The sequence below is a fragment of the Hemiscyllium ocellatum genome, chromosome 19, assembly GCF_020745735.1.
Source record: "Hemiscyllium ocellatum isolate sHemOce1 chromosome 19, sHemOce1.pat.X.cur, whole genome shotgun sequence".
In the NCBI taxonomy this organism is placed as follows: Eukaryota; Metazoa; Chordata; class Chondrichthyes; order Orectolobiformes; family Hemiscylliidae; genus Hemiscyllium; species Hemiscyllium ocellatum.
Window position 1 is genome coordinate 17610525 of NC_083419.1, and position 18999 is coordinate 17629523.

The window sequence follows — 18999 nt, forward strand, 5'->3', positions numbered from 1 at the left end:
CATTAGGATGGATAATACAAGTATTACAGAGGAACCTTGATTATCCCAAGGACACGGGTGGGGAGTATTTTGTTCAGATAATCGAATGCTGGATAACATAGTTTAACAAAGCATCAGGACCTTGCAGATGATCGAATGCTGAATAATCGAAGTTCCTCTGGTATCTAGATAATGATCTGACTGAATGGCAGAACAAGCACAATAGGCTGAATGGCCAAATCCTGCTTTTATGTTCCTATATCTCCTAGCCTCATTGGGCTCTTGTAGCATAGTGGCAGTGCCCTCTACCTCTGAAACAGGAGGCCCAGGTTCAAATCCCACCTGCTCCAGAGATGTGAAATGACATCTCTGAATACATTGATTAGAAAATTTCTACAGATGGGCCTTACCAGTGATACCCACATCTTGTGACTGATTGAATGGCGAAGGAGAAAGGGTTAATGGCCTAATTTCTGCTCCTATGTCTTATGGGCCAAATTAAAAGCCCCTGTTTTGAACAGCGAGTTGCTTGCAAGGATGGGGAAGAGTCACTGGGAGTGTGCGGGTAGTAATCGTACGTATATAAGGAGCAGGAATTCTCTGCTGACACAGAGGGCAATGTAGACTTTGGATTATCATGGACCAATCACTTACTTACATTCATTGACAGTGAAGGCAGGTGAATCAGGCTTCAAATCATCTCCCAATATCAAAGTTAATTGAAGCAGTTGGGTTGTTATGACAATCCAGAAGCTTTCGAGGTAATTTTCTTCGTGTCAACTCACAAATTATCAAATTTATGGAATGCAGTTTCACAACCTGTCACAGGGTAATCTAAATTCTGGGATGCCAGTTCAATCTAGGCTGTCCCACCTTTCATCTACACCATTCCAAAACTCTTTCTTTTCTCAGGCAGCAGCAAGATTGAAAACACAGTGATTGGATGCTCCTTTCACCTTTGAATGATTAAACATCATGAATTATTAACATTGCATCCTGCTGAAAAGTGAGACATGTTACATAGGAACAGAAATGGGTCATTCAGCCCACTGAGGCGAAAGTGAGGACTGCAGATGCTGGAGATCAGAGTCAAGTGTGTGGTGCTGGAAACGCACAGCAGGTCAGGCAGCATCCAAGGAGCAGGAGAATAGACGTTTCAGGAAATGATGAAGGGCATTTGCCTGAAACATCAATTCTCCTGCTCCTTGGATGCTGCCTGACCTGCTGTGTTTTTCCAGTACCACACTCTCCACTCAGCCCAATGAACCTGCCCCCCTATTCAATACAATCATGGCTGATTGAACACCTCAAAGTCTTTTGCTCACTCCATTCCCAAAACCCTGTGAACCACTGGTAATCAGCAATCTATCAATCTCCACCTTAAACATACTCAAAGACTGTGCCTCCGAAGTTCCCTGTGGTAGTGAATTCCAAAGAATCACCTCATCACGGATCTCAGCAGCATCCTCCTTCTTATTAAATTTTGGCCGATTCCAGATTAACCAACTCGGGGAAACAAGTGTTCATAAGATATAGGAGCAGAATTTGGCCATTCGGCCCAATTAGCCTGCTCCGCCATTTGATCATGGCTGACATGCTCCTCACCCCCATTTTCCTGCCTTCTCCCTACAACCCTTCAACCTATTACTAACTAAATATCTGTCTAACTCCTTAAATTTATTCACTGTCTCAGCATCCACCCCATGTTGGGGTGACAAATTCCACAGATTCAAAACCCTTTGGGAGAAGTAGTTTTTCTTCAACTCTATTTTAAAATTTAATACCCTTGATCCTAACCGCAGAATGCCCCACAAGAGGAAACATCTGCTCCACATCTACTGTATCCACACCTTTTATTATCTTGAATACCTCAATTTGATCTCCCCTCACTCTTCTAAATTCCAGAGAGTATTGGCCTAAACTGTTCCAAGCATCTTTCTACATCTCGGCTGTCTGTTCATGAAAGTATTTTAGGTTTCAATGAGATCACTTTTCATTCTTCAAAAGTCTAGAGAATGCAGACCCAGTTTGTCCCATCTCTCTTCAAGAAAAGACCTGCATCCCTGGGAACAATTCAGGTGAACTCACTTGGTGGCAATATCATTTGTGAGGTAAGATCTTGCCCACAATACTAAACCAAAATACTAATACGAATACAAAACCAAGCTCAAACAATGGAGCGAGACTCCAGTACTCCTGCATTCAAGTCCTCATAATAAAGGCTAACATTCCATTAACTTTCTAAACAGCCTGTTGCCCTCCAGTGACTTATTGACAAGGACTTTCTTTGTACAACTGCACTTTCCATTTAAGAAATACTCTGTACATTTGTTCTTCTACATTCTCTCAATTTCCTGCATCATACTCCATCTGCAATGCTCTTCCCATTCATGGACTGAACTACAGGGTGCTTGCTCTAGGCTCTCTGAGTTCGAGTAATTCAGAAAAGGCTCAAGGCTTGGAGAGATTCTGTTTGTTTGTGGAGAACAGCCCCCTGGAACAGGAGGAGCAGCATTGCCAACTCTTCTTGCTCAGATTAAGGTTCAGTAACTTCAGTCGCGATGAAATGTTTTCCTAGAAGCAACATCATGATGGTGTTTAAAAGTGAGGGGAACTGACTCTGAACTCCTAAAAACCATGATCCAGTAAATTACTTTACAATGTACTGAAAGCAGGAATGGATTCTTGTGGTGCATTGGTAGTGTCCTTACTCCTGAGCCAGGAGGCCTAGGTTCACATCACAGCTGGAACTGGAAATAGTCAGAAACCACACAACACCAGGTTATAGACCAACAGGTTTGCTAGAAATCACAAGCTTTCAGAGCGCTGCCCCTTCATCAGGTGAAAGAGCAGCGCTCCGAAAGCTTGTGATTTCAAATAAACCTGTGGACGATAACCTGGTGTTGTGAGACTTCTGACTTTGTCCACACAAGTCCAACACCGGCACCTCCACCTCACAGAATGTTCAGGGTCAGCTGAAATCTACAAAATTAAGCTTTTGAGACAGTTGTTGTGTAAGAGTGCCAAGGGAGATGAAGAAATGTGGGTTAAATGAGGAGATGGCACAGATTGGTGATGATCCAATAGAGTGGTGGAACAAGTGAGATGGGCTGAATGGCCTTCTCCTCTTCCAAAATAAGTGGAAATAAAGCAAGCTGTTTACCTCAATCAATTAGCCCTGAACAACATGGCATAGGGATAAAAAGCACAAACCGTGAACACATTTACAGTTTAGAAAATACTTCTCTTCACTGGGACATAGCTATCAAGCTGTCTAAGATGGGGAGATATCTGTTAAAACAGACCACATTACATTCTGGTTAAGGCTTATATTGAGTGTTACAGAGACTGAAGCTGTCGTTTCATTAATCTCCTGGACTGTAGGAAAGGATGCTTAGTGTATCTGAAACCAAGGAACCATTGCATAGTACTGAAGGGATCTCACTCTAGAGTCAGATATGTACCAGGGCTTTGACATTCACTCTCACTAGCTCAGGGGATGCTGCTCAATAGTGTAAATGGACTGAAAATACCAGATCATTGACAACAGCAATATCAGCCCCCACTAAGCCTGAATACTGAGTGGATTTACATTCAACAATGTGACATTCAACATTAATCAAAACTATTTCACCTGCAAATAGGCACAACTGTCCTGTCCACCTCTCACGCTTCAGTGAAGGGGGACCTGGAACCCCACGCCGTCCAGCGAAGGGAGACCTGTAACCCCACGCCGCCCAGTGAAGGGAGACCTGTAACCCCCTGCTACTCCGTGAAGGGGGACCTGTAACACCACGCCGCTCAGTGAAGGGGGACCTGTAACCCCACGCCTCCCAACGAAGGGGGACCTGTAACCCCACGCCGCCCAGCGAAGGGGGACCTGTAACCCCATGCCCCCCAGCGAAGGGGGACCTGTAACCCCATGCTACTCAGTGAAGGGGGACCTGTAACCCCACGCCGCCCAGCGAAGGGGGACCTGTAACCCCATGCCCCCCAGCGAAGGGGGACCTGTAACCCCAAGCCGCCCAGTGAAGGGGGACCTGTAACCCCACGCCGCTCAGTGAAGGGGGACCTGTAAACCCACGCCTCCCAGCGAAGGGGGACCTGTAACCCCACGCCGCCCAGCGAAGGGGGACCTGTAACCCCATGCCCCCCAGCGAAGGGGGACCTGTAACCCCACGCTGCCCAGCGAAGGGGGACCTGTAACCCCATGCCCCCCAGCGAAGGGGGACCTGTAACCCCACACCCCCCAGCGAAGGGGGACCTGTAACCCCACGCTGCCCAGCGAAGGGGGACCTGTAACCCCACGCTGCCCAGCGAAGGGGGACCTGTAACCCCTCTGCCGCCCAGCGAAGGGGGACCTGTAACCCCACGCTGCCCAGCGAAGGGGGACCTGTAACCCCTCTGCCGCCCAGTGAAGGGGGACCTGTAATCCCACGCTGCCCAGCGAAGGGGGACCTGTAACCCCTCTGTCGCCCAGCGAAGGGGGACCTGTAACCCCACGCTGCCCAACGAAGGGGGACCTGTAACCCCACGCTGCCCAGCGAAGGGGGACCTGTAACCCCACGCTGCCCAGCGAAGGGGGACCTGTAACCCCTCTGCCGCCCAGCGAAGGGGGACCTGTAACCCCTCTGCCGCCCAGTGAAGGGGGACCTGTAACCCCACGCTGCCCAGCGAAGGGGGACCTGTAACCCCTCTGCCGCCCAGCGAAGGGGGACCTGTAACCCCACGCCCCCCAGCGAAGGGGGACCTGTAACCCCTCTGCCGCCCAGTGAAGGGGGACCTGTAACCCCTCTGCCGCCCAGCGAAGGGGATCTATAATCCCACTGCCCAATGAATGGGGGATTCCTTATTTGCCATTTAAAGTAAAGTTGCATATGGTCAAATGAGATTGGTCACTTCCAACACCTCATTTTCAAGAGTTCTACACCTCGGTAGGACAGAGGCCATGCTGGTTCTGAAATGGAAGCAGTCACTTAGTCAGTAATACTCCAACACAGATGGGACACAACTATTTGATGTTGGGGCTTCAGACTTTCAGGATGCAGCTACCTGCTGAGTTCATCACATCAAAAGGCTCCAGATTAAACTGCTGGAAGTTGAAACCAGTATTTACTGTCTCTCCCAGCACACTTCGAGTGTCTGACAGTGCTCCATAAATATTTCAGCTTCTTCACTCAGTGCCATTAGGTTGAACAGCTAATGCTGGCGGGGAACTTGTACTTTCACTATTTAGATCCAGACATTTTCAACATGAGTTTAGCTGGGGTTGGATTCAGGGCATTTCATGGGGAACCTTTACTCGCATGTTATCTGACGGAGCGGAAAACTTTGCAAAGTGCTCCTCTGATTTCACACACCACAGGTAACTCTCATACAGACGCTGTAACAGTATCCGGATAGAAGGAAAGGAAATCATTCCATATGGAATTCAATTGATTATTGAGTAGTTCATATACCGAGCTATTTAGGATAACTGCAAAGCAGACACCATGTTGAAAATACTCTCATAATTGCTTTGCAGAACTCACAGGTCTTCAGCTGAAAGACCTCCGACTTTGTGTTTAGCTTGAGCTCTGGAACTCCTCAAAAGTACAAACTGACAGGCTATTTCAATCCATCCGATTAATGCTTCCACAAACACTGTCCTCACTGTAGATTTCAACTGGCATCTAAATGACTGCAGCGTTAGAGTGGTCAATGTCTTACCTGAAATATGTACGTCAGCAACAATGGACTTCAGGACATGCACTCTGGGTTTGTCTTTTGCCAGCTGTGGATATGTACCGACTTAACTTGAAACAGTTCTCAAAACAGTCCTTTTAATTTTATAAATCCCTGTAAAAGTCCACACTCATATGGCACCTTTCCTCTTGCATGGACAAGATGGGACAAATTGCCTCTTTTTACTGAAATCACTACAGTGTGGGAAGAGACCATTCAGCCCATCAGGTCTGCACTGAACCTCAGAACAGCTTCCTAACCTGTCCTGATAACCCTGCATTTACCATAGTGTCATTAACCATGGGCAATTAAGCATGAGAAATCCACCTAATGTGTACATTTTAGACCGCAGTAGGAAACCAGAGCACCTGGAAGAAACCCACGCAGACACGGGGAGAATGTGCAAATTCCACACTGGCAGTCGCCCGAGGCTGGAACTGAACCTGGGTCCCTGGCACTGTAAGGCAGCAATTTTTGTATCTGTTCTATTTGTCATACACGCAGCCTCAAAGGAGCAAGAACTGTGAAAAAAAAAGTCTCCTATCAAAAATACCAGAAGATTCTTAAGGACAAAAAAATATTAGGTGGGACTCACAGACAAGTGAGGGGGCAGGAACTGATATGGTAACGCATTTGGCTGCATCAGTGAGTTTATATCTAAGGCAGTAAGAGGAGGCTTTGCAGAATAGAAAGGGTTAGTTGGAGAATTGGAGAGTTTGTGGATGTGATAGCTGAAGGAGGATGAACCTGGTGAAACGTTGCAAAGTAACCTAGATTTGGGACAGTGTTTGTTAGAGACGACTAAAATCAAAAATATATTGAGGAACTGGGAATGAGAACTTTGAAGTTAGGAAGGGTGCTCAGATCTTACAGGATGGGACAGATAGGGCCTTGAGGTAGTGACAGTTGAATGGGAAACAGCAGATAATGTTGGTCAGATATCAGGGTGTATGCCTTGAAATGGATGGAGGTAATGGCATGGGAGACTGAGGGGAGAAGATTGGAGCTCATCAGAAAGACGCTCATCATGGTCAGGTCAAGCCAAGCCCATACTAGATAGCCATATTGCACATGGATGGGCATTCAAGCTCATGGAGTCTGTGTTGGGGCTCTTTTTCCCAGGAAAATTTAAACACAAAGCTGCTATTTTATTGTCACCCTTTGGTCACGTCTTAATCCAGAACAATCCCATCCAGTTCTGGGCATGGGAACTCCGGAGGGATCCAATGGCTTTGGAAGGGCAAGACAGACTCACGCAGAGCAACAACAGGACTGGCATAAACTGACTTGAGATAATTGAGCTTCTAGATGATCCAAGGATTGTATCGGCTACAGAGTGAGAAACTATTCCCTCTGGTGGGCTGAATCCAGAATAGAGCATTCTAAGGGCGATGTCATGAAACATTTGTACAAATCAAGAGGAGTGGAACTCTCTCCCAAAGTCTGTTGAGAGTGGGGGTTAATTGAAAATGTACTGGTGGTCACTGGAGATGGGTGGGACACAATCTAGAAAATTAATTAAATTAAATTGAATTAGAATGAGCCAAAAAGTGAAAACCATTATTTGTCAAAGGTCAATTTTGCTAGAAAATCCTGGAGCTTGCTTCATAACGGCATTAAGGTTCAAGAGGGCAGCTCACCACCACCACCTTAACAAAGGTAACTAGAGTCAGGCAATAAATGTTGACCCGGTCAGTGGCACCACATGCCATGAGCGATTAATTTAAAAAAAGTGAGCAAATGAACAAAAGAATAAGGAGCAGGCATAGGGCAGTGAACCTTCTCTCCCATTTAATCAGATCCAGGTTAACCTGACCCTTTGATTGGATGCAGATCCATACAGCTTGCAGGGGGGAACATTGCCAAAGACCCTTCCTCCATCCAGCTCAACAGGAGGGAGTACCTAGATTCACGACCCTGAGAAAATAATGTTTTTCTCATCATGGTCTGAAACGGACAATCCTTTTATTTGTACGTTGTGTTCCCTGGGATTTTAGCATTCCAAACTTCGAGTGGGACTGCCATAGTGTTAAAGGTTTAGATGAGGAGGAATTTCTTAAGTGCATACGAGATAATTTTCTGATTCAGTATGTGTACCTACTAGAGAAGCTGCAAAACTTGACCTACTCTTGGGAAGTAAGGCAGGACAGGTGACTGAGGTGTCAGTGGGGGAGCACTTTGGGCCAGCGACCATAATTCTATTCGTTTTAAAATATTGATGGAAAAGGATAGACCAGATCTAAAAGTTGAAGTTCTAAATTGGAGAAAGGCCAACTTTGATGGTATTAGGTAAGAACTTTTGAAAGCTGATTGGAGGCAGATGTTCACAGGTAAAGGGACGGCTGGAAAATGGGAAGCCTTCAGAAATGAGATAACAAGAATCCAGGGAAAGTATATTCCTGTCAGGGTGAAAGGGAAGGCTGGTAGGTATAGGGAATGCTGGATGACTAAAGTAATTGAAGGTTTGGTTAAGAAAAAGAAGGAAGCATATGCCAGGTGTAGACAGGGTAGATCGAGTGAATCCTTAGAAGAGTATAAAAAGAAGTAGGAATATACTTAAGAGGGAAATCAGGAGGGAAAAAAGGGGACATGAGATAGCTTTGGCAAATAGAATTAAGGAGAATCCAAAGGGTTTTTACAAATATATTAAGGACAAAAGGGTAACTAGGGAGAGAATAGGGACCATCAAAGATCAGCAAGGCGGCCTTTTGTGTGGAGCCACAGAAAATGGGGGAGATACTAAATGAATATTTTGCATCAGTATTTACTGTGGAAAAGGATATGGAAGATATAGACTGTAGGGAAATAGATGGTGACATCTTGCAAAACATCCACATTACAGAGGAGGAAGCGCTGGATGTCTTGAAACAGGTAAAAGTGGATAAATCCCCAGGACCTGATCAGGTGTACCCGAAAACTCTGTGGGAAGCTAGAGAAGTGATTGCTGGGCCTCTTGCTGAGATATTTGTATCATCGATAGTCACAGGTGAGGTGCCTGAAGACTGGAGATTGGCAAACTTGGTGCCACTGTTTAAGAAGGGCGGTAAAAACAAGCCAGGGAACTATAGACCAGTGAGCCTGACCTCGGTAGTGGGCAAGTTGTTGGAGGGAATCCTGAGGGACAGGATGTACATGTATTTGGAAAGGCAAGGAGTGATTAGGGATAGTCACCATGGCTTTGTGCATGGAAATCATGTCTCACAAACTTGATTGAGTTTTTTGAAGAAATAACAAAGAAGATTGATGAGGGCAGAGCGGTAAATGTGATCTATATGGACTTCAGTAAGGCATTCAACAAGGTTCCCCATGGGAGACTGACTGGCAAGGTTAGGTCTCATGGAATACAGGGAGAACGAGTCATTTGGATACAGAACTGGCTCAAAAGGTAGAAGACAGAGGGTGGTGGTGGAGGGTTGTTTTTCAGACTGGAGGCCTGTGACCAGTGGAGTGCCACCAGGATTGGTGCTGGGTCCTCTACTTTTTGTCATTAACATAAATGATTTGGATGTGAGCATGAGAGGTACAGTTAGTAAGTTTGCAGATGACACCAAAATTGGAGGTGTAGTGCACAGCAAAGAGGGTTACCTCAGATTACAACAGGATCTTAACCAGATGGGCCAATGGGCTGAGAAGTGGCAGATGGAGTTTAATTCAGATTAAAGCGAGGTGCTGTATTTTGGGAAAGCAAATCTTAGCAGGACTTATACACTTAACGGCAAAGTCCTAGGGAGTGTTACTGAACAAAAAGAGACCTTGGAGTGCAGGTTCACAGCTCCTTGAAAGTGGAGTCGCAAGTAGATAGGTTAGTGAAGGCAGCATTTGGTATGCTTTCCTTTATTGGTCAGAGTATTGAGTACAGGAGTTGGGAGGTCATGTTGCGGCTGTACAGGACATTGGTTAGGCCGCTGTTGGAATATTACGTGCAATTCTGGTCTCCTTCCTATCGGAAAGAAGTTGTGAAACTTGAAAGGGTTCAGAAAAGATTCATAAGGATGTTGCCAGGGTTGGAAGATTTGAGCTATAGGGAGAGGCTGAACAGGCTGGAGCTGTTTTCCCTGGAGCGTCGGAGGCTGAGGGGTGACCTTATAGAGGTTTACAAAATTATGAGGGGCATGGATAGGGTAAATAGGCAGTCTTTTCCCTGGGATCGTGGAGCCCAAAACTAGAGGGCATAGGTTTAGGGTGAGAGGGGAAAGATTTAAAAGAGATCCAAGGGGCAACTTTTTCACGCAGAGAGTGGTACGTGTATGGAATGAGCTGCCAGAGGATGTGGTGGAGGCTGGTACAATTGCAACATTTAAGAGACATTTGGATGGGTATATGAATAGGCAGGGTTTGGAGGGATATGGGCTGGGTGCTGGCAGGTGGGACTAGATTGGGTTGGGATATCTGGTCAGCATGGACAGATGTTAATTCAGATAAATGCTGTACATCTCTATGACTCTAGTCTCGCTCGAGGGGCAAATACAGTCAGACACGTGGCAAATGAAGGTTACCACAGAGAGGTATGGAGCAATCACTTTGGTAGAAAGAACTTGGAGAAGAATTATCTATTAAATGGTATAATTTTAAAGGTGGTGGAGGGCAGAGAAACCTGGCATTGAATATAAACATCTACAAAAGGTAGGAAAACAAAGGAAGCCACTATTCCACCCATCCTCCCTGTTCCACCATTAAGTGAGATTACAGTTGATACAAAACAAACTTCATACATCCATTTTTACTCAATATCCCTAAGTATCTTTGGTTACCAACAATCTGCCAACCTTGGTTTTAAAATTAACCATTGTTCTGGCATCAATTAGCAATTTGCAAGAGAATTCCAAATGTGGATGCTGATGTGTTCTCAAATATCATTCCGGAGAGCCTGGCTCTAATCTTCAGGTCATGCTCCCTTGTCCAATGGAAAAGCTTTCTTTCGAGCAACATTCTTCCATGTTTTCCTTAACATCTTGAAAACGTCACCCCCATATTCCAGGGAGGAAAACCCTAGCTTGGGTAATGTCTCCTTGTAATTTTACCTAATTCGGGTACATCTACAAAGAACTCTCTCGTAGGTTAAGGGTGTTCTGGGCAGAACTACTGAGAGCAACACCAGGTTTGGTTTCAGAGTTATTTAGGTTCAGAACATTCATTCTCTTCTATTCTACTAGCCATAAAGGCCTATATTCCTTTTGGTTCTTTAATTATTCTCCATATCTGTTCACAACATTTCACTAACTTGTGTACCTGAACCTCCAAGTCTCTGCGGACTGCCAGTTTTTCTAATGCAGTACCATTCAGACTGTTCTTTGTTTTAACTTTCCAAAATCCAAATCAGCTTCACAATTGTTGCCTTTTTTTAAAAAGTCATGGCATGTGGGCATCATAGGCAAGGTGAGCATTTGATACCCATTCTTAATTGCCTTTGAATAGAGTGGCTTGCTAGACCATGAATGGGATAGATATGGACCAAACACAGGCAAATGAGAATTGTTAAAACAATAGCATGGACAAGTTGGGCTGAAGAGCCATGCTGTAAACTTCTATGATTCTATGACTTTATTTCAGAGGGAAGTAAAGAGCCAACTACATTGCTTTAGATTTGCAATTGTGTATAGGCCAAACCAGGTTTAGAACAGATTTCTCACAATAAAGATCATTGGTAAAGCAGATGATTTTTTCCTACAATCAGTGACAGTTGTTATGGTCACTATTGCTGAGGCCACCTTTATATTCCAGATTTATTCACTGATATTCCACTACACGCTAGTATAATTTAAATCCAATCTACACCATTGGTCACGGCTTCTGAATTTCTAGCCTACTGACATTACCACTACCTGACCATCTCCACATTCACCAGGTTTGTCTATTCATTTAATCTATCAATATATTTTTATTTTTACGTGTTTGTTGTATTGCTTATCTTTGTATTATTACCAAGTTTGGATATGCCCTTCTATCCTGTCACCCCAGCCATTAATAAACATGATGAACGGTTGAGATCTTAAGTCAAATCCTGCATGACACTGTTCATCATATCCTGCCTATTATCTCAGTTTCTTGTTAGTCAGCCAATTTCCCAACATGTTCATTAATAATATACTTGCAATTCCACAAACTTCAGCTTTAGCTGGCAGACTAATGTGGAACCATGTCAAGTGCCTTCGGGAAGTCCATATAAACAACATCCCGAAACACTGTCCAGTCCACGACTGCAGGTACCTCTTCCAAATAAGATTGATCAGGTGTGACCTTCGCTGTACCAATCCCTGCCGGCTCTCTCTGACCAGCTGAAAGTCTAAGGGTTCTCAGACCTTTCCACATCGAAAAGGTAGTTCAAAACACAAGTGGAATCCTTGGCTTTATCAATAAAGGCAAAAAAGTACAAAGGCAAGGTGGTTTTGTAAAATACTTATCCTACAATGACTGACACTTATTGCACAGAAGTAAACCATTCAGCCCATCATTTCTGTTACCTCAAGTCTCATCCAACTCCTGGTCTATAGCACTCTAGGTTCTTGCATTTCAAGTGCTCCTTCCAGTGTTTTGTTTCAATATGTGGTCAGTATTTCTACCTCTACAATCCTTTCAGGCAGTGAGTTTCACCACACTCTGCATGAAACAAAAAACTCTCAAGTCCCCTCTAACCCTTCTGCCAATTACTTAAAATCTACATCCACTGCTATTGCCGATCTGCTGAGGGAAAAGGGAGGACTGCAGATGCTGGAGATCAGAGTCAAGATTAGAGTGGTGCATGAAAAGCACAGCAGGTCAGGCAGCATCTGAGGAGCAGGAAAATCAATGTTTCGAGCAAAATGATTCCTGATGAAGGGCTATTGCCCGAAACATTGATTTTCCTGCTCCTCAGATGCTGCCTGACCTGCTGTGCTTTTCCACTCTAATCTTAACTCTGCTGAGGGAAACAACCCTCCTTAGACAAACTTTCTAAACTCCTTAATTTTGTACACCTCAATTAAACTCCCCCAGCATCCTGTTTTCCAAAGGAAATGCACTCCGTGTATTTGATCATACCTGAAATTCTGCATTCCCTGTAACATCCTCAGTAAATCTTCTCTGTACTCTCTCTAGTGTGGTCACACCCTCTTTGACTGTGGTGACCACAACTGTATGCACCGTCATGGCCTAGCTAGTTCTTTCAAACAGTCCTTATTTCTGTGAATTATGGGAAGTATCCCAAATACCCTCTCAACCACCTTATCCACTTATCCCTTTTAAATTCATTCACGGAATGTGGGGGTCATTGGCTTGGCCAGCGTTTATGCCCATCCCTAATTACCCTTGAGCAGGTGGTGAGTGCCTTCTTGAACAGGGAGAGTAGGTACATCCAGCGTGTACCTGCCAAACGTACCAGTATCTACCTGTCCTGCCATCTTCAGAGATCTTTGAATAATGAACTCCAACATCTCTCTCTATTCCTCCATACATCTCACTATCCCTTACCTTGTTTGATCTCCTCAAGCACATTGCTTTATAATTCTCTGGGCTGAGTTCCATTTGCATCTTTCCTGCCCATCTGACTAGTCCATTGATATCTTCTTGCAGCTTTCTTCCTCACCAACTACAGGACTAAATTTGCAGCATTGAAACCTGATTGATCATGAACCCTATACTATATTTAAATCTAAACTATTAGTTTACACCTCAAAGAGCAAGGGACCTATTTCTGATCCTTGGAGAACCCTACCTGAAACAAATCTCCAGTCACAAATACATTATCTTTTCCTCACTTGCCTCTAAGGTGGTGAAGGCCCAGTTGGAGTATTGTATTCAATTCCACACTTTAGAAGGCTGGCATACTATTGGAAAGGGTACAAGAGCGAGATTTATTGGAAAGGCAGAGGTGAGGAACTTTAGTTGCAGGTACAGAAATGAAGAGTCTGCAGTTTTTGTCTTTGGAGCAGGGGAGATTTCATTGAGTTGTTCAAAATCTCGACTGGTACAGATAAAGTAAATTGAGAAAAGCCATTTCCACTGTTAGAATGGTCGATGACAGTAGCACCCGGAATTAAAGTAATTGGCTAAAGAGGTGACATGGAGGAAAAAAAAGGATTTTTATAGAATGACGGAGCCATTCATTGCATAATCTGTAGCAAATCCTGTTCAACCATCAAGCTTTTGGTCACTTGTTCTTACATCAGTTTACACATATTCTGTTCGATAACCCTTCCGCGAATTGGTTAAAACAAAATGTCTAAGCAATGTTAAGAGGCTGTGTATAAATAACGGTTGCTGGCGTGATCTGGAATGCACAGACTGTAGCAGCAGATTCAATAATAACCTTCAAAAGGGAATTGAAAACACATGAAAGGAGAATTTGCAGGGTTAGGCAAAGACAGCCACGTATTGAGTAGCATGCTCATAGAACCAGCACAGGAATGATGGTCTGAATGTGCTGGGTCGTTCTATGATAAATTATTGCTCTGCACTGGCATTAACGCTTATTGAACCAGATTCACGAATGGGTTAAGATTATGGGGATAAGGCAGAATTGAGGATTATCAGATCAGCAGTGATCTCACAGAATCATAGACTCCTTACAATGCAGATAGAGGCCGTTTGGCCCATCTAGTCTGCACTGACCCTCGGAAAAGCATCCCACCCTATCCCCGTAACCTCTCCATTTCCCGTGGCTAATCCACCTACCCTAAACTACAGGGCAATTTAGTATGGCCAATCCACCCAACCTACACATCGTTGGACTTTGAATGGTGGGGTAGACTTTATGTGCCGAATGGGCAACTTCTGCTCCTATACTTTATAGTTTTGCATTTTATGGTCTCATCCTAAACCCTGCTGAGGAAAACGGGAAACCCAAGATCGGGTGTGAGCTTCTGGGACAGTCAGTCATTCTGGTTCCATTATGAAATGTGCAGACACGGTAACCTCTGCATGCCTGTTTACTGCTATTGCAGATTGAAAAAAAACCCATCAGCAAATAACAAAATTATATAAAATGGCAGAGATGCAATGGAAGATACACTGACAGTAGCAAATGGAGAAATATTATGCAGAAACTCAGGAATATTAACACACACAATACACACTCAGGCTTATATGGTGCCCGTGCATGGACTAAGCCGCATATAAAAGGAACAGAAAAATAAGTCTCTGATACCTGATTAACTATTCTGCCTTTGCTAACAACGTCTGCTTGCAGTGTCCCTATTAACAATACCTTCTTGCAATCTGAAACTATCCCCTTTCTCCTATCTTTGCAAACCACAACACATCAGCTGACCTCTTGTCCGATTATCATATATCCAGATCAATGCAAATGTACATTTCATAGGAAGCCAGACAGACAGATTAGGACAAAGTGACCAAGGAAGCAGGGGACTGCTGTGATGGCAGCTCAGCGACAGTTAATCTCCAAGTGGATAAATATACCGCTGGTGAATAACACATGATTCAACATGACCAACCCTAAAAGGAAAAATATATACCCAGTGCACTGTACTGTATTCTGTACCAAGTGATACCAGATCCTAACAGTACAGAATACTGTATGCTGCACTAGGACAGTAGCAACGGATTAATTACCATGAGGACACTGGAATACTGCCATCTCTTAGTAAAAGTTCTACAAGCTAAAAGGACTGATTGCATCAAAGCAGTAATGGAATACTCAGAATGCAATCAAAGCAGAAGAGGCTATTCGGCCCGTCTTGTCGCCTCCATCAGTCAACTTCACTTTTCTGTCTTTTCTTCCCATAAGGTGACTTACTTGACAATCAAACATTCATCTAACTCAGCTTTGAATATATTCAATAATCAGCCTCTGGGGAACAGAATTCCACAGAGTAATGACCATTAACCAATTCTTCCTCATCTCAATATTAAATGGGAGACCTCTAATTTTTAAATTCTGCCCCCTAGTTCCAGACTCCCTCACAAGGGAATATCCTCCCGGAATTCACCATATCAAATCCCCTTAGGATCTTGTGTGTCTCATTAAGAATCAACAACGGAGTTTCAAATGTTTGGAGTGTCGACACATTGATAAATTGGCAAGAACGGAAGATGAATTTCCAATTTGCACCACGTTCTCAAACCATCGTTTTGAATAATTATTACGGACGTTTCACTCCCAAAAAAAAATCACCGGAAGTGCAGTAAAATAGGAACACACTACAAAACAACTGTGTCTAATCCTGGACCAGTGAACATGCAATGGGCTTTACTGCCAAAGTTCTACAGTTGATTGTGCATCCCAGCAGATTACATTGATGAGGCAGTACTATCTAGCTCTGCTATGACTGATCTAACAAGCATTGATGCTTAAAGAGATTGTATTAAATGTTGAAGGGGAGCAGGATTGGTCAGAACCACACCAACCTTAATCCCCAGTTATATTCCTGGAGTATTGTGAGTTACGTAATTGGTACTTTTCACTGTGTTAAATGCTGCAAACTGCACAGACTCCTCATCAGATATGGTGATAACCCTTAACTCGTTTCACACAGTAATCTGCCCGCCAGCCTCACTTGGAACCACAAAGCCACTTTTAATGCAGTGCACACCCAGGATTGCTCTACACTGCTTTCACAGGGCAGAGAATGTCAGTTTTAGCAACAGCTCTGAGTGTAAGACACCCTAAGGTTGCTGACGATGCTACGTTAAATGGGCCAATAAGCAGTGAGGTGCTGACAGCTTGTGTAGGAGCAAGAGTGTGGTGGACAGAACACAATGTGGAGAAATGTGAAGGCATCCAATTTGGAAGGAAAAATAGAACTTTTTTTCTAAATTGGTGAGAGACTGAGTAACCGTGCTATTCAGAGGGACCTATATACCCTTGCACACAAATCATAGAAAATTAAGAGATGGGCAAGAATTGGGATAGCAAAAGGCACTGTAGCCTCGAAGAGAAAGAATTGGAGTGTACAAATGAAATTTAATTGCAATTACATAGAGACATGGCGAGACCACAGCTGGAGTACAGTAAAGGAGTAATACAATTGTCTTTCGGGGGCACCTTTAGCATAAGCCAGACTGGATCCTGGGATTTGGACAGTGCCCTATGTGGAAATATTGAGCAGAATAGGACAATACTTCCAGGGGCTTAGAAAAAGAGAGATGATTGTCTTGAAACACATAAGCCTCTTAAATGGGATAAAAGCAAAATACTGGGATGCTGGAATTTAAAAAAACTAAGTACTGGAGAAACTCAGTTTCCAGTCTGACAGTCATGTTGGACTTCAAATGCTAACTTCTCTCTCCACACATGCTGCCAGACCTGCCGAGCTTCTCCAGCTACTTCTGTTTTTATTAGCCTCTTAGACAGAGTGGACACTGAGAAAATGCTTCTCTTGACAGAGGGGTTGGTCGGTTAAGATATGGAGAAATTTATTCCAATCTTCGGGCCTCCCAGATAGACAGCAGTGGATGCTTTAGGCTTTGAGCATATTTAGACAGTGACCTTTGAACATCAGGGAGGGCAGAGAAGATACGGGAATGGGACAGGGACATGGGATAAATAGAGAAGATAAATCCGGACTGCATTAAACAGCAGAGAAGAACCGATGGGCCGAAAGGACGCGTCCTGCTCCTATGTTCTTCTTATGTAAGTGAGGAGACCTCTCTGCCAAATCCAAGACTTAAGTTACACTGAGGACCGGATCATGACTGACGGCAGCTAACTTTAATATTAGGGACTATGGGGACAACCGAGTTCATTCGTGTTTCTCACGACCAAGTGACAATTCAATTAAACAATCAACGCTCAAAGAAAGAAATCAAATCACTTACCCAAAAGATCAGGTTGAAAAGAAACATCAAGTACTTCAGACAACACAAACAGCCTCTTGCCATGTTGCACTTTTGGAATTCTAGGAGAAAAACAAAGGACAGGTCGAGGTAAAACACCACATACTTGCTGCCTTTAGGGGCGGTGTATTTGCCCCTGTTGACACCGGGTCCCGCCGGCTCCTTGCAGCGGCTGCCGGAGTTGCCATAGAAAGCCCCAGCCGTAAATCCACGACCAAACTGCTGTCCAGACGTGGAGGCTTTTCCAACCTCCGAGTCTCTGCTCTCCACAGAGGGGCTTCGGTGGATAGAAAACTCCTCACTACTCGACTTCTCCATATTCTCCCTCTTCCCAGCTCTCACATTCAGTGTCAAACATGTCTCGGTGCTCGGCACAGGATGAAGGGACACAAGCGCAGGATAAACTGGAGGTCAGTCAGAGAGCCTGTGTGTGTGTGAGAGAGAGAGAGGGAGAGACACGCACGGGGGAGGGGGTAATCTCTTATCTCTCCATGTACTGGGAGCTTCCAATCCACGCTCTCAACAATCAGCAGCTCCTGCAACGCCACATGATCAAGAATGTGTCCTCCTGCTCAGCTACTCGAAGCACATAGCTGCTAGATGCTGGAATTCCTGCTAGCCCCTGTTTAAACTTTACAGTGGCTTCCCCTCCTCATGCTCCCCGGTCTCCTGCACTGTGTATTTCAACCTCTGCAGCTCTCCAGGGGCTCTATGCACCGCTCACATGTTCCTTCAACCTCAGCGATCAGCTGTTCAAGCTTTCTCTCTCTCTCTCCTTACTGCACTGCTGTTAAATTACCAGCAGTTGCTGCCGGAGCTCAGATCCTCTCGGATCTAACACTGACCCAACCACAACAAACCTCCAACCGGGTCTAAAGCACACCCACTCTCTGCCCGGCTATCCAATCAGCGAAAGAACTCTCCAGGGACGAACAGTTTAATCTTCTCTCTAACTGTCCTGTTACTGCCCAGCAGCACTCAGCTCCCAGAGAAAATAAGGACTGCAAATGTGTGATAATATTCTGTCAACTGAGAGAAGGGACTGCTAATATGTCAGTTAAGAACTTACACACTGCTCTGGGACAAACTTTAACCTAACACCGACTATGAACGGAGAATATTAAAATTATGGGGTTGCATTTGAGTAATTTCAAGCAAACCACATTGATGGCAGGGCAATTAATTGGAGAATAATTGAAGGCATACAGATTGTCTAATTTGTTTTAAATGGCCCACACAGTGAAGATAGCACACAGATCCCTCTACACCCTCAGAAGGCAAAGGAAATTCAGTGTGGCCGCAGTGATTGGTTCAGCCACTTTTGGAATATGGTACTGCATGCAATTCTGGTCTCCTTTCTATTGGAAGGATGTTGTGAAACTTGAAAGGGTTCAGAAAAGATTTACAAGGATGTTGCCAGGGTTGGAGGGTTTGAGCTATAGGGAGAGGCTGAATGGGCTGGGGCTGTTTTCCCTGGAGCGTCGGAGGCTGAGGGGTGACCTTATAGAGGTTTACAAAATCATAAGG

General features: G+C 44.4%; 1 protein-coding gene across 3 annotated transcripts in view; it reads right to left on the reverse strand.

Annotated features, from left to right (window-relative positions):
- Positions 1-18999, reverse strand: part of LOC132824885 (tetraspanin-9-like) — a 193191-nt gene that overhangs the window by 84096 nt on the left and 90096 nt on the right. For 2 of the 3 annotated variants that reach the window (XM_060839717.1, XM_060839716.1), the window contains one exon: positions 17455-17534. In XM_060839717.1, the coding sequence (XP_060695700.1) occupies positions 17455-17517 (63 nt within the window). In that variant the 5' untranslated portion in view covers positions 17518-17534. Of the gene's footprint in view, positions 1-17454; positions 18246-18999 lie in introns of those variants that run through there. The other variant, XM_060839715.1, reaches the window with a different exon arrangement.